Source organism: Vigna radiata, chromosome 3, assembly GCF_000741045.1.
Source record: "Vigna radiata var. radiata cultivar VC1973A chromosome 3, Vradiata_ver6, whole genome shotgun sequence".
Lineage (NCBI taxonomy): Eukaryota > Viridiplantae > Streptophyta > Magnoliopsida > Fabales > Fabaceae > Vigna > Vigna radiata.
This window is the reverse complement of record NC_028353.1, coordinates 11,138,653-11,155,774: the sequence shown is the minus strand read 5'-3', so window position 1 is coordinate 11,155,774 and position 17,122 is coordinate 11,138,653. Positions and strand designations below refer to the sequence as shown.

The window sequence follows — 17,122 nt, the reverse complement described above, 5'->3', positions numbered from 1 at the left end:
ATGCCATGAGAGATGCAAAAGACGCAATTTTTTCTTACGAAGAAGCTAGCAAAGGAAGGAGGTGCTACTATGCTACCTAAAGACACGAGCAAAACTGCACTAAAATACAACGAATACTTAGTAGACGTCGGTTAATGTCATATCCGATGTCTATTGTGTCCTTAGACGTCGGTTAATGTCATCTCTGGCGTCTTTATTGTGCCCTTAGACGCCAATTATTTGCATGGACTGACATCTGTATAAACGTCAAACGTGGAACTTAACCGACGTCTATAACGGCGTCATACCTGCAAATAACCGACGTCCGATTAACGTCACCCATATAGACGTCAGCTCTGGACGTGACGTTAAAAGCCAAAAATAACAGACGTCTAAAACCATTTCTGCATTAGTGACCTAATATAAGATTTAAGTAAGAAAAGAACTCACTCCTTTCAAAAAAGAGCTCTAAAAATGTTGTAGAAATCACTCTTTCATTCAAATGTATCAAGAGATTTTTTTTTACAATGAGAAAGGTTGACTATTTATAGCCTAAGATCATGTTAGGTTATAAATAACATTCTAATGTACCTAACATGAAATGAAAATGTAGAATATAGAGGTTTTAATTGTGGATGAAATTTAAACTAGACATTTGAATCTTAAAATTCTCATGTTTGTGTTACACTTTCCATCCTTCATTCATACTTGTCATGTTTAGCTTATTCAATTTGCTCCTTGTTTCTTAATCCTCTAATGTCCACACCTCTTAGTTTTCGGATTTTAATTGTCTCTATTACAAAATTACTATTTACACCTATTTTATAAGTAAAAAATTTAAAATTAATTCTCTAAGTTTTTAAAATTTACAACTAAATAAATTTTATTCTATAAGAATTTATTTAAGATCTTCCTTATCAATACATCATCAACTAAAAACCCTTAGAAGAATCTCAATTAAACTGAAAATTTCTCCAACAACATGAAGAAGTTTTCAAGAAGTTGTGGAGTTGCAAAATCCTTTGAGGCTTGTGAGGAATATACTCCCAACCAAGATAAAGCTTTTGATGCTGGAAAAGTTGGCCACCATGTTAAGTTTTGTTGTTGAAAACGAGAAAACATGGTTAAAAACGAACCAATTACAAATCACTAATCACTATGTATGCATTGTCAAAAAGTTATTAAAAAAATATTGTTAAAAAAACTCATCAACTTATTCTTCTCCTTAGTTAGGACCACACATAGTGATATCGTCTTCTATGCATTTATGAACAGTCTTTCTTAGTTACTTGCTATATTGACCAGAAAACTAGCTGGAGAAAAATATTAAAGTGACACTTTGATTTTGTGACATGCATATATTTATATAAATATGGGTCTATAACCTTGCTTCCAAGATGACACTGAATCTTCTCCCCTGAATCTATCCAAAATTTTCCTTTTTCCCTATTAGTTAAAGTAACAAGTGTTACACTTTTTGGTGGTTACTATGCTTTTACTCTTGGATTCCTTCGCATCCTATTTTTTTACTTTACAAGAAAACAAAAATAGACATATATTTAATATCTTAAAAAACATAAATTAAATCAACTTATCCAGCAATAAAACTTTGGAAAAATATTTTTATGGTAAAGTCTATGATGAGAGATGGAATTTTAGAAAAATGGAAGAAAATGAGTTGCAATGTGTAACTTGAGAAATGCACATCAGGAATAACGACAAATAAAGCTAGCCGCGGATAGAAATTAGGTCAATTTTGGATTGCATGTAATCAATGATTAATTTATTGTGACATAGCTGCAAAAGTAAAGAAGCATCATAATTCAATGCTAAATCCAATTAACAGGGATGTATAATCTACTTTTTACTTTAATTTGTCATTATGTAATCACTTTGTTTGACCCAATGAAATTAACGATTAAAAAATTCAAAGACTTATTAAAGCTTCCCATTACTGTAAGTGTGATTTTGACTTAATATAATCTTAATATATAGATATAACCATTTTTCTAATTATTCGAAATTATCTATCTTTTGTTTTTATTTGAGCAATAAATTTGAAATTTGAAATTATACGAAGTGCCCACGTGAGATTCCTCAGCTTTTTACCCCACAAACGTAAAAGTTGTTGTCGCCAAATTACATGCCAAGAATTGCATAGACTAACATACAGACAACTTGACAAAAAAAAAAAAAAAAAAACGCTCTCATAAATCCTTGATAACGACTAAAATTCACAACTAAATTTGGATTGTCAAAATCATATTTAATGAAGACAAATTAGATTTAAATTTAATTTTTAACATGTAATCTTAAAAAGAATTGATAAGTCTATCGTTTTATTTGACTTTTCACAGATCTTAAAACGATTTGATATATTCTAAATAATTAATAATGTAGAAGCTTGATTTCTAAATACACAATCACTTACCATAATGATTATGTTGCTTTTATTATTCGGAGAATAATTTGATCTAATTGTTTATAAAGTATAATTAAAGGCATGGTGGTATGAGCTTAATGATTAGAAGGAAGCATTAGGCATTAGTAGTTGTAAAGAAGAGATGGTAATAATAAAGCATGATTTGATGAATATCTGAAGAAGGGTATAGATGGAGATTGAGTGTTTAATTATGGATAAGGCGTGAAAGAGTGGACTGAAAATGTAGCATTTTTTTGTGTCCTGTCAAGAAGGGCATCGTGGACCATCTTCATATTAGCCATGCATTGCTGCCTTTTATGCGACCACATGCCTTCATCTTATCTATGTCATATTGAACAAGACAGCCTACCCTCTATCAATATAATATATATGTATATAACTCAGCTTTCTACTTATTCTTGCATAAAAAAAGTTTATTATCAAGTAAAATTGAGACTTATAAAAAAAACATTTAATTTTTTATTAGAAATAAAATTTTAATTATTCGACAAATTAAAAAATTGACATGATAACCAATAACTTTTAAAATTATATGAAAATTTTAATTATTAAATAAGTCGAAAATTAATATGATAGTCAAAGTTTTTAAATTTTAAATGAATGAAAACTTTAATTATTATTATTAAGTAAGTCCTAGATTTAAGGATAACTACTAGTTTTAAAAAAAAAAATTGTAATTTGCAGTTTTGTATTAAAGTGAGAATATGGGTGCCAAAAATTACTTTAAAAAGGTGGGAGTATGAGAATTAAAACAAAGGTTTGAACAAAAGAAATCCAGTCTAAATATAGAGAAAAATAGGAGTACAACAATCCAAACACGTGTGCAAATACATATCAAGACCGATAACCTTATTATTACATTAATTAAGTCTGAGATGCGGATAGGAATATAACCAAAATAAAGCAAGACTGAAAATAGTAGAAAAAAAGGGTCTAAGAAAGCTGGGCCGGCCTCGGCCTATACCCAGTTTCTGAATTATTATATTATTTTTATTTTATTCTTTAATTTTAAAACATTTTTTAAGAGAAAGAATCCCGAACCTTCACAACTCGCGCACAACACCATCTTCGTGCAACCATGGCCAACCCCACTGGATTCATCTATCACCATACTCGCCGGTGGAATCGCCGGCGGCGACCATCACCGGTAACACCGTCAGTGGTAACACCTGTTTTCCCCTTCCTTCCCATACATCAGCGTCGCTACAAACCCCGTTTTCCATCACTCAACCAAACTCGCCGGCGACTACGCCATCCTGTTCGCCGGAGTTAGGGTTGGGTGCTTCGTCCCAAGTTTGGAGAGTGAAGAATAACCCAGGCCACCGCAGCCGCTGCAGTACCCGCTCTCGCCGCCGCGGCGCTCGGCGGCGTCTTGCTCTTCTCCAACGCGTGAGCTCTCCTCTCTTCCATAGTTATCCCACTAGAAGCTACCGTATGACGCCGTTGCCGCTATCGTTAGGGTTCGATTCGGAGTAAACGCCGCCGTCGTGTGAAGGCAAATCGCGCGTTTCTCCCCTCTATTCACTTCTTCTCCGGTAAGATCCAAATTGGAAACCACCACCCACCGAGAGCACCACTGCTACATAGAGGCCCCCGCAGCTACGACATGAAGACCATTGCCGGTGGCGAGTCGCGACGTCACTCGTTCGTCACCTCGCACAATCCACCAGCAGTACCATCAGTTCTCATCAAATCTTCTCTGGCATCAACTACACGAAGACAATGACGTCGCCGGTAACCGCTTCGCACAGGCTTTCTATTCTAGCCATTACCGATTCATCATCAGATTCTCTTTACAATTCCTCCTTATTTTTTATATTTTATTGTCGTTGAATTGAGTTGTGATATTATTCTGGAGGTAAGGATTTTTCTTCGGACCTAGAAATGGAATGATACATTAATTCTGATTAATCCTACGGAGAATGAAACTATTTCAGTTACTGGATCTCTCTCTGTGTTCTCTAATTTTATTTATCCTATGAATATAAATTAGCTTTACAGAACATAAGAACAAGGAAGAAGAAGATATCGAAGAGGTAAACTCAAGGATTATATTGTCATTCACATAGCATATCGTGAAAACAAATCAAACAGATGATAGAATTCAACAATTGAATCGACAAACGATGTAATCTAAGAATAGAAAATATCTCCGATGCGTGACATTCTTCACTCAATTGCTTCTCCCGTCACTTGCTCCTCTTCTCTTATTCACTTGCTCCTCTTCTTTGTTTCCTTCACCTGATTTTTCAAAACTCAAGAACCCGCTAAATGATCTAACACGGAGGCTTTTAAAAACGTCCATTCCCGCCTTACAATGAAATTTTAAAAGGAAAATTGATGCACAAATGTGACTGCTACTTGTCAACGTGTGATTGGAGCAAATTTGGGAATGTAGAAATGGCGCCCATTTATGGTGAATTTAAGAAGTATCTATGTTAACAATCCAATTCTAATATGGTGTTGGTCGTTCCAAATAATTTTATTTTCGTGAAAGAAGTGGAAAAGGTGTTTAGAGTTATCATTTTTATGATTTTGAAAATATTTCTATCATCTTTTTATTCTTTTTTCACTCTCCATTTTATTTTGAATTTTTGTGTATTCATTCTTCTATGTTCTATACTATTCTTTCTCTTTCACGAATCAAAAAGCGTCATTTTCTCTAGCGAGATTTTGATGAAACAATAGAAATTTTTGGTGAGTTCATTGATATGAGTAAGGTATTCTTTTTCTCCTTTGTGTTTTTCGTTTCTCTTTACCCCTTTTTCCTTATCCATTTCCAATTTATCCTTTCCCATTTTGGATATTCCAGTTTCCCTTTCTAGTTTTTCCTTTTGTTATTAATATTTTTGATGCATTTGTATCTGCGACATTGTTTCAGAACCAAGTTTCAAAACCAATGTTGACGAAATCCTGAACAAACTAGTCCATCCATCCCATCAAGCATCTTCATCAAAAGAACTAGAGAACTCCACACATGGAAACTCTTCTACCAATAACTAATTACTTGATAAAATTATAGAATGTTTATTGTTTTCTTCATGGTGATGTTAATAATTTTAAGGATTATTGTAAAATCGCATGATTGTGTCCAACATGGTGACGCTAATACTAATGGATTGAATCAGCCTATCTTCTCATCATGGAATGTTAAATTAATTAACCACCATCATAGTTAAACTCAAACATCCATCTCAAAATTGAAAAAAAGGACCCAAAAAAACATAGTTAAATGCACCTAAAGGGCCTTTGGGGGTTATTCCCTTCACCACCCCATCTTCTCCTTCCACTTCTCCAATTTTTTCTAAATTCCAATCTTACCCCACCCCTCACCCCCCACACCTCCACTTTCACTCTCTCTTTCTTTTCAATTTTCACATTCGTCACAGATGAAGTTGTCAGGGCCTACGACGTTGCAGCCACCTACCCCGACAATCGCAACTTTACGACCGGAGTTCGTAGTAGTTATTTCAGCTCCTTCCGCTCCGTCGCACCATCTGCTGAACCAACCCTCCCCCTTCATCTGTCGTTGTGGTCTACGCCCTTGAGGACAACATCGAAAAGCACCATGGCATGCTCCAAAACGCATACACCCTTGTTTGGTTCGAGAACGTCCACCTTGGGAGGGTCGTTGTGCTCATCAACTTAGGCGTTGTTTGTAGTTGGAACACCGTTGATGACCATCGCCAGGCCTTGCACGCCTTATTTGCTGATGTTGTTTCCCTTACCGTCCTCCGTGACAATGCCTCTGTGAAGGCATCCGTTGGGATTTCCACCATCCAAGGAGTTGTTGAACTAACGCATTGACAGGAGTAGCAACATCGGACGCAAGCATTTCTATTTATGTCTTTTTAAAAATAAATAAATAAATAAATATATATATATATATATATATATATATATATATATATATATAGTCCATCGTTGACATTATTTGCATTGTTTTTCACCATTATTATATGATTATTTTTTTTCAAGAAGATACCATTTTCTTTGGACTTTTCTTTATCCATACCTTTCAAGAAGACAATGTAAGGTCTTTCACCCACCCTTTCAACTTGACAAGATGGTGCGCAGCGAGTTTCTCCTTTAACTTTTGAACTTGAAGTTGTTTGGAAATCATCATGTTCAAAGCACATCATCATTATTTGCATAGTAATGGAATTGTACCATATCATACTGATAGTGGGAAAACAAACCACTAGTTAACGGTCTCACTATTTGAGTTTCAATGGAGTACCCTCCAGATGGTTGTGTTAAGAGAAAATCTACTTTTTATTGTTCGTGCTCATGATCCTCTTACTGCATGGAGTGCAGCAACAGGACTCCTTAGATCCTATTATCCTTTAATAATATTTGTTGGGCAAAATGGCCTTGCTAATAATGTACCTTAAAATTCAGCTAACAGGCATAATAAAGCGCAGTTCTGCTAGAGAAGATTGGTAAGGTTGATGTTGCTCCTTCTGGACCTTTCATTTATACACCATTCGGTAGAGGTAAGACTAATAATACCTAGTAGAAAGTGGGTATGGGAGTGGGTACGTGAACGGATGTCGACGTTCGTTTGTCCTTCAACGGATGTTGACATCTGTTTGTTTTTTAATGGATGTTGAAATTCGTTTGTCCTTCAATGGAGGTTGACATCCGTTTAAGAATCTGAGGCATATTCACATCCGTTTAAATATTACTAAAGGGTAAAAAAGATATGGGGAGGTGGAGGGAGCAATGTGTAGTGGTGGAGGGAGTAACTCCCAGGGCCTTTTCCCTCCACAATTGAGTGGGCTAAGGTGTCCATTGATCACTCAAGAATAACCATAACCAACAAAGTTAACAAATTGGAAAAAAACAACACAAAACACAGGCAAAAGCTTGTTGGGGAGTCAAGTTGTCCCAATTGGGGAGTCACATTGAACTTTATGTACAAATATCCCCCAAGCCTCTGATAATCAATTACAAGACCCATGTAATTGATTACAAAGATAAAAAATGACTAACAATGTTGATGGACCTCGTCTAATTTACATGAAAGCACCTAACCGACCTTTTTTGTCAACAATTCAAGAGCCTAACATGTTCATTGGTGCACTAAACACCACCCATGATCATAAAACTCACTCACCCATCTCAAAAATTTGAAAAAGTCACCAAGAGCACAAGCAAGTTGTCTCAGCTAGAGAGTCACGTTAAACTTTCTATACAAATGTCCTCTGAGCCTCTGGTAATCGATTAGGGTAGAAAATGGCCAACAATGCTAATGCACCTCATCTAGCATACATGAAAGCACCTAACTGAGCTTTTTTTGTCAACAATTCAATTTCTAATGTGTTCATGGGTGCACTTTTAGTAGAAAAATAGATCAAACAGCAAGGTCCAAATTTTGTTGTCAGATCTCTCTCCGTGGCTTAATCAAATTTCTTCCCTTTTTCATGCTTTTCTTGCCTTCTTCATGCAATGTTTAGCTTGTCTTTTTATGGTTTTGATTATTTTCTATTTTTGGATTTGTCTTTAAAGTGTTATTAAACTTTAACCAATTTATTTACACATCTTCTTGAACTCAATTTAGTTGTAGTTGTAATAACACACCTCAAAATATCCAAAGAACATTTATGCAACTAAAAAGTTATTTTTATCACATTTTTGTATCTCATGCTCAATAAACCCAATTATAACAAATTTCAATTAAAATATTCTTTCAAGTATAAAAATCAATTAAAAATCTAATATTAAAAACTAAATAAGGGCATAAATATAAACTCATCAATGAACGTATTGCAGCAATATATTTCATGTAGTCGTCTTTATATAGACATCTTTGAAAAAAATTCATTACTTAGAGTTTTTTACTTTCTTCTACAAATGTAGCCCTTAAAGTAGAGTCAGATGTTATGTTGCGTCTTAGCAGAGCAATATTGTTATGCATATAGATAGAGCAGACAGAAAACATGTATGAAATATTTCTTGAATATCTTCTTATATCTTAATGTTGTTTTGATTTTGAGCATGCTTTTTGATAAAGGTTGAAATCTACACATAAAAAAAGAGCACAACACAACAGACAAAGAAGTACTAGAGAGTACATGCTTTAAAGCATTAGATGATTCCAAATGTTTAGGCATGATTCGAGTACTATTTTTTAACGTAGTCTGTTTGAGTAACATTAAGTCGTTTAAGACATTTCAAAATTATAACATTTGACATTGTCTAACCTTTCATTAGACACTATTTATTTTAGATGCTATGTTATAAATCCCTATAGTGTTCCTATAGTCTTTAGCACTTATCCTAAACGGTCAAACATTCACCAAACATTATTCTAATTAGACACTCTTATGTTGTTTAGGATACTTAAAGTGTAACATTAGTATTTTTTATTTTTTATCCTAAACAATTAAACGTTATGTTAAATATCAAAATAAAGTTTGTATGGACTATCTTATTTTAACAATTTTCAAAATCTGAAAATAAATTTACTTTTGAATTGTATATCTTAAAACATATTTTTAAATTGTATAATTAAAATTCAAAAGAAAAAAAAAAACAACTTCAGATTCTGAATTCGAAAAAGACAAAATGGAAAACAAAATGAGTGCAGGGAAAAAGTTACGGAGGTGCAGGATGAAACTGCCCTCACCAGAAATCAATCAGCCATTGATTGTTTGAATTTGCCACCAAACTCAAGGTTTACAAATTTGTCAGAAATACCCTTACATATTTGTGTCATCTTTAGATTTACGTAATATAACATTAATGATAACTTAGACATTGCATAAAGATAACAAAAATATCTTTTCACTTTTATCAAATGAATACATGCACATAAAAACTCTTCACTCATTTTTCTTCAATTCCATTATTAAGACAGCCTCGTTGTTCATCTTTCTTCTTTTTTTTTTCGATTTTGACTCCCTTATTCGGATAAAGTCTTAGAAACTAGAATTAGATATTTACTTATGAAGTAATAATAATTAATGAAAAGAAAAATCAAATTAAATGAAGCATGAATAAATTAAATTTGCTTTAATACGTCTTTGATTAGATAATAAAGAGATTAATATGTTATTTTACCCCGTATCAGTCAGTACTCCATTTATTAACGTCCAATGAGCATCAACTCAGATTAGAAAAATAAATTAATGGATATTATAATGCTGTTTCATTCGAAACTATTCTTTACTCGCACGATTTCTTGGAAGCCTCAAAATTCTGAACCGTAAAAATAACATAATGTAGATTTCATTCATTGTGAAATAGTTGGAATACATGGGATAGGTGCCAGAATTTATGACAACTGGTTTGATAAATTAATAATTGTCACTGTATTTTCATATTAAACTCCATTGAAAAGATTGGTCAACAATACACATCATCAATATGCCTAAATGCTTTGGTACCTCAAAAATTGGCATCGAAACCCTCGTGGCTGTGTTTATTCATAAATATACAATGTACATGGAACTTTTAAAAAATGTATTTTATTTAAAAATAAAACAAGGTACAGTTTTCAAATCTAATAAGAGGAGACCATTATTCTCAAACAATCAATGGTTATCCCAAAAAATAATGATACTAGCAAAAACAGTACCTCAAAAGTTGCCCAGGACGCCAAATGTTACTGCATCTAATTTAAACTGGAAAAAGTCTCATCAGATTCAATAGAACACGTGATAACACACTCAAATGTGACTCATGAAAGTAATTAAATAGATTGGATAACACTGAAATAGTAATTGAATATTTGCCTAGGGGTCGTTTCTCATTTGTAAAAATGGTTCCATACTCCTGCACCCTAAGAAAATACCAAACTGAAACTGCTATACAATAAATACTGCAACTTTACTAGGTAATCCCACAAGAAAGGTTTATAAAAAAACCGATATAACATTAGTATATGAAAAGTGCACAAGGGATTAAACCAGAAATAACTCCATAGGACAATAAATATGACTATAGTCAGAGAGAACCAATAACTAGCCTTGGTAGCTTCACCTGCCGAGATAAGTTGATAACCACAAAGGGTGGCCATATGATCATCCCCTAAAGAACGCTTACATACTCCTACAACGCAAAAAAAAGGTAATATGACCATAATGTATTTTTCATTTGCCATCATCTTCCTCCCCCTCATCGTCATCCTCCTCACCCTCATCATCATCATCTTCAGAGTCACCATCATCCTTCCCCTGTCGACAGGGAAATATACATTTTATAATACACCAAATGTATCTGTATATACTATCTCAAAAGTAGTAAATAAATACAAAACCCAAAGGGAATGAAGCAATTGATAGGAGCAGCAAGACTAATAACTTTCTTGGTAAAGCAATTGTCTCCAAAACATTTTCATTAACTAAATCAGTTCTGAGATCTGCATTTTCTACATGTAAGCATATTCATAAGTGTACACAGAAATCAATAGTAACACTGAATTGATACAAAATTAAAACCTCGATAGCACAAAACTAAGAGCATGATTTAATGACATTCCACACGATGTTCGTTAATGGTTTGCAATGGGTCAATGCTGAATCATATTTGCACAATTCACACATTCAGTCATGGTTAATCTACCTTGTAATAGAATATAACGTGGTGTTATCACACATTCATGCCAACTTAATGAAATGGAGATGGCGCAAGTGTTAGTTGGTGAGTGTAAACATAACAAAATTTGTCCAGACAACACAATGGTTGGTAAAATATTACACAGGAACTGTATGTGTGACATATTACAGATATAACCAAAAACTGTCACATTTCCCATCTTCCCCAAAAAATGGTAGTGCACAGTACATATTACAGATATAACAAGAAACTGTCACATTCCGAAGCAGTACAAAAGAAAAAATCAATAGCATTAATCAACTAATCTTAATTCCAATACAAGAAAAGTGTACATCAGTTACCTCATCATCAGCTTCATCCTCATCACCCTCATCTTCATCAGGTTCTTCCTGTTCCAAAATAATTGTTATTGCAATTATTGTAAGATACAAGGAACAAAACAATATTGATAGTAAAATGAATGATTCAAAACCAAGAAGTATTACTGTCTCTGAAGAGAAAAGGATATCAGAAATGAAAGTTAACTTACATTATTGAAATAAGTAAGCGGATTTGGCCATAAATCATCCTTGATTAATTCTGCAACCTGCTATTTAGAAATAAATAAACACTAAAATTTATGACTAAAATACACAAACTAAAGGAAGTGAATTATTATGATAAGAGAAAGCATGGTTGCACATGGCATAAAGTTCAAATCCAGAAAAAATATACCTCATCATGGATGTCATCAATTTCATCTTTCTGCTCAGTGTCGTTAAACCAACTAAAGAAGCTGCATGTATTAAAATGAGAATATGAGAACAATTGTTTATTTGTTTCAAAATATGTTTACAGAAGGATTTTTGTCAATAATTTTATATAAAATCATTAATTGATAATTTATTAAAAGAGAATGAAGCGTAAAAGACATGTTTTATTTGTTCATTTTTTGTAGAAAAAATCGTTTGCAATAAAAGTCCAATCACAACTATTCTAAAAGCAATGCCCATTGACCATATGGAAAATGTTTTATAAATGAAGAAATAGAGCATAAATTATAAAACAAAAAAAAATAATTGCTAGTCCACAGCATTAAAATTGGTCTCATATGCACTGTATTGATAGTTGATAATCCAATGCAATGCCAATGCATCTGTGATCAGGTCAAGTATATTTCTTAGCAGATCAGACATATCACAGTCCCCTGAAAGAGACAGCAATCCCCGAGCGAACTCAAACAAAAAAAAAATACAGTTTTGGTTATCGATAATACAAATAATGGAAAGCCAGAACAATTACAAGTTAACAGAGCCTATATGACAATTGCTTTCTTTGTTGTCAATTTTTTATTGAGAAACACTTGGATCATATTTAGGCACCAACCTGATATCAACAGGAGCCCGCTTGTTCCCTTTTTTCTCATGACTAACTCCATTAGGTATGCCCTTCATGTTTAACGATTAGGAGTTCAGAAACAAAACAAAAGCAGCATAAGTTAATAGAAGAATTGTGAAAGTTAATGTCATAGTACCTTGCCCTCCTTCCATTTTATGGGAGTGGCAGTGACTTTTGTTGTTCCTTCCTCAAGGAAGGTATAAGTCTTTACAAGTTTTGTATCTTCAAAATAGGGATTGGCGTTGAAATTCTGAACAAAAAATCAATTTTGGAAGGGGTTATTATTCAATTAAATGAACAGTCCCTACAAAAAAATAAACTTCTTAAACTGACTGTCTTGCAAAACATTCCATAGGTCTACAGCAAGGGAAAGAGGAAAAGCATCTTACAAAGGTGATTGAGTAGCCTGATTTGACGTCTTTAAAATCTTCAACCTCGAGAGAACTCAAATGCTTAAATATCTACAAAATAAGGGGATCGTTAATGAATTAAAGTTACTCATTAGAAGACATCTGTAACCAAAGTAACATTAGTATTTGACGAAGTTCAATGGAAAAATTAGGTCCCAAGTAATTAAAAAGAACAGAAAAGTAAACAACTTAAAGTACTCACTCAAGTAGAGCTATCTGCTCATGCAAGCACAAGTCAATTTAAAGAAAGAATATCCAAAAAGCATCCAGCACCTAGGTTGCTGTGTTCTACTATTAAAAAGGCTTGTGTAACAATTTGGGAACAAAAACTAAGACAGAACAACTTACAAGGGTTTCAAATGCCATTTAAATACCATCGAACAAACAAGATCAAATCACTTCATAGATGCACAGTGGTACACAAACTCAAACAAACCAAAATAAGCCCATCCAATTTTAGAAAACTGAAAAAGAGACCAGACCTTCTGATCTTCATCGTTCAAAAGATCACCAAGAGCGGGATGACTCAAAAACTGCAAAAGGAAAACAAACAATAATAAACAAGGTATTCCCAACAACACAACAATTTCACAATCTAACCAATAGAACACATGTATATAAATATAATATAATGTGTAAGTCAAACTCACAGCAGTTAGCCAAAAATCAGGAATTGACTTGATAATATCATTCCGCTTGTCATAAACGGGCTTCCTAATCTCATTGTACTTCTGCTCTATCTCGAGAACTTTGTCGCTGGCTTCTTCGTTGATCTAAAACAACACAGCCAACAAATAAAACAAAGCACAAACAACAGGTTAATGGATCACGTTCCGAAACAAGAAACAGATAATCAAACATAAAAGCAATCACATTTAGAACGTGCAATTCGGAGGCTCCAAAAGCAGAGTCACATTTCCAACGTCACATAAAAACCTCAAAAAAAAGACGAGGGAAGATCCGTAATCCGCGATATTGAAAAAACAAAAAAAATAGGAAGAAGGAAAGCGAGTGGGAATACTGAAGAATTAGTACCTTTTCCAGCTCGTCTTGGATCTCCTGCAACTTCTCAATGGAAAGGACAAGTTCTCCGTCGATTTCGTCGAGGTTCTCTCCCTTTTCGGAAACCTTCAACTTCTTGGTCCTGTCGGCCACCATCTTTCTTCCTTATTCGGTTCTGGACGGCCCCTGAGGGTTCTTGCGTAGCTGGTTCGTAAAACCCTAGCACGGTTTAGGCAGAGCGAGACAGGGTAGTAGTAAAGTGAGACTTAGGGTTTTGGGGTTTTATATGTGTCGTTCGTGCGCAGTGTCCGGGGTGCACCAAATAAATGAGCTACCGGATGACATCTGTCCATTTCAGGGGTAAACTCGTCGTTTCCTTTACCCTGAACTTCATTTTGTGGGCTTGGAACTTATATTTTTTTATGAAATTATAATAATATTTACTATAAAAATATAAGCAGATTTTAATAAGTTTAATTAGTATTTTGGCCATAATATTAAAGGTAAATGGACATTAATGTTATTTGGTAAGTAACACATATTAATATTTCCAACTTTTTCTTTTAATTTTTTTTATATTTTGTTTTCTTTATTTTTTAGTATTTTTTATGTTTTCATCTCCTTCCTTTTTTTTTCTTACATCACCCTTTAATCTTTTTCTTTCCCAACCTCTTCTACACCATTTTTGAGACCTTGATATACCCATACTCATCTTAACAGAAGTAAAAGATCATGAAAAAGCTGAAATACTTCTAGTATAAGTTGAAGTAAAACCACAAGTACGGTAACTTCTATTTGATGAACAAAATCGAGAGAGAAATTGAGGAATAGGAGTTGGGTTTCTGATTGTGATATGGAGATTGTGAAGTTAGGGTTGATGGTATGTCAAAAGTAAGAGAAATGAGATGGAGGGATGAAGACATGAAAAATAAATTAAAATAAATAAATAAAAATTCAAGATAATGATACATCACATTCATTATACAACATTATCATTTTGCAATTTTAGACAAAATTGAAACTCGAGTAAAAATAATATTGAAAAATAATTGAATATTTGTTTTAATATAGAAAACAAACTACTAATTAAACCAATTTAACATTAATATTTTATTTTATCACAAGTTAAATATTTAAGTTACCGATAAACTCTTTCAATAAAATACATTTTTTCATGATTTTTTTCAAAATATTCTTCTATAAATTATTTTCTAAAATGTATAATTAAAATAATATTTTGTGTGTTTAAAATATTTTTTCAATAAATATATACATTTTTATATTTTCTTTACAAATATTTACTTAATTTTATATTAATAAGGATATTGATGTGATTAAAAGTAAAAATGTTTATTACATATATAAAATAAATTCGTCTAAGACTTATGTTTTTCTTTTTTTCATTTTTTTTTTATTTTTTTACATCTTATTAACTTTGTTTGTTTGGAAAGACAACTTTTTATTTTCATATATGATTCAATTTTGTTTTAATGATAGTTACACATCTTATATGTTTTTTATATTTTACCTGTCTCAGCACATATCATATAAATATGGGATTTGAATGAATTATTTATGGGTTGTCATTATTGGATCTTTTGAAACATGAAGTATTGTTTGTTAAGCCCTCCATTGTGGTGGAAGAGCCTCAACATTTTGTCTATGACATCATAGGAGTCAACACTTCTTCCAAGAAATCCAAGCTTTTTGAAGATGACCTATAACATTCTAATCTTAAATAAGATTGTCTCATTTTACTCATAATATGTTTTTGGTTAGTGGAACTCAATTAGTTGATTAACATAATTTGGGTAATTAGACCAATCAATATTAAAGTATTATATATACACTTCCTCTCTCTTTATATCTTTTTTTTATTTTTGCATGTAATTCATATGTGTAATAACATAGAAGGAGATACATTGTATAAGAACTTAATACATAAATCTTTTTTGTGCGACAACCAATAATCTTACTTTATTGTCACGAGATAAAAGACATTTTGATCTAATAACTTTTTCATATCAATTTTGTAAAGGTTTTATCAGTATTATTGACTATACATCAGTCTTTATTAAACATGACATTGCACCTATTGTCACATAATTTATTTGTGCATAATAAATTGTGTTTAAGCCATTAAAGAATTTTATTAATACACAAAGACATACCTGATCAGTATAAAAAATTCTACCATGTTGATCTCACCTGAATATGTTGAATAAGACAAAAACAATAAAAAGAGAAAAGAAATGAAAGAAAAAGAGGGGACAATTCTTAAAGCTGTGCAATTAAGGAAATGATTTTTGTCATAGTTTTTAGCACATTTAGGTCTTATATATGAAAATCGAAGCAAATATGGACCTAATCATAGGCTCTAGGTAAGTCCATAAGTTCAACTACAAAAACTTAAATTAATGGACACAAAAATCTAATGTGTAGGGTTTATTTACATAAATTTAACAAATCTTTTTCAACTAAAAAAAACCATAAAAAATTGCATAAAACTCCAAATTCAACAAACCATATGTCCATTTTAAAGCACTAAAAGTGTATAATCCAATTCAATTAGAATCACCCACAAATAATATCTAAAAAAATATGTTTGAAGTAGTGTAGAAATGTTAGATGAGTTGAAAATAGAAAATTAAGGTAACTATGTATAATGAACCTAATTTATTATTATTGACATAAAAGGATGTAAAAACCAAAAATAAATATATGAAAAATGCAATCCATGTACATCAAAACTATAAACATGTGTACAAAATATGTGTCATCACTAACTTTGTAAGATACAATATGAGTATGTTGTAGACCATTACCACTCATAGTTAAACACATTCTCATTTTGGCAATGACCACCCTTGGTTAAACAGTGTGTATTCTTTGAACTACAGTAACTCATGCTTAAACACTAAGTATTCTTTAGACCACAATCAATCCTAATTAACAATGAGTATTATTTGAACACAATCTCTTCAATTTAAAACTTGAGTATTCTTTGAATCCAGTTTCTATTGGCTAAAAATCGAGTTTATAAAGAGGGTGTGATCTTTACATGTTTACTAACTAAAAAAACGGTAATGTCTTAAAACAAATATAAGATTAATAATATTATTTTATGTTGTTAATGAACACAATAATATTCTTGTTTACAAACTAAGTCTTTGAGAATTGTTAAATATTACACGAGCTTAAAAGGCTATCATTGTCATTGTTGTCAACCTTATTCAAGAGATCTTTTAATGGAATCTTTTTTTTCCCTTGCAACAAAAGATTGAAAATTCTTGAAATTAGTAAGTTTATGAAAAAACTTAGTTGGACCACACACACATAAAAACATGAT

General features: G+C 32.4%; 1 protein-coding gene across 2 annotated transcripts; it reads right to left on the bottom strand.

Moving 5' to 3' along the window:
* Positions 1 to 10,440: 10,440 nt before the first annotated feature.
* On the bottom strand, positions 10,441 to 14,046 carry LOC106756716 (NAP1-related protein 1). Of its 2 annotated transcripts, none has more exons than XM_022779432.1 (10): positions 13,807 to 14,046; positions 13,422 to 13,544; positions 13,254 to 13,304; positions 12,751 to 12,822; positions 12,498 to 12,611; positions 12,350 to 12,411; positions 11,699 to 11,759; positions 11,514 to 11,573; positions 11,326 to 11,373; positions 10,441 to 10,602 (listed from the first exon to the last, which is right to left on the bottom strand). In XM_022779432.1, the coding sequence occupies exons 1-10, from the start codon at positions 13,927 to 13,929 to the stop codon at positions 10,519 to 10,521; spliced, it is 798 nt and encodes a 265-aa protein (XP_022635153.1). In that variant the 5' UTR covers positions 13,930 to 14,046; the 3' UTR covers positions 10,441 to 10,518. The 2 variants fall into 2 exon arrangements, with proteins under 2 accessions (XP_022635153.1, XP_022635154.1); XM_022779433.1 differs by having other exon boundaries at positions 11,514 to 11,570; positions 13,807 to 14,045.
* Between the last annotated feature and the right edge of the window lie 3,076 nt (positions 14,047 to 17,122).

Bases quoted from the DNA above. Each gene is read 5' to 3' on its own strand.
- LOC106756716 (XM_022779432.1), bottom strand. From the start codon at position 13,929: ATGGTGGCCGACAGGACCAAGAAGTTGAAGGTTTCCGAAAAGGGAGAG. The intron at 12,612-12,750 runs GTAAGATGCTTT...TTTTTTGTTCAG, and splicing joins CAGGCTACTCAATCACCTTT to AATTTCAACGCCAATCCCTA. The intron at 10,603-11,325 runs GTAACTGATGTA...CCCTGTCGACAG, and splicing joins AGGATGAAGCTGATGATGAG to GGGAAGGATGATGGTGACTC.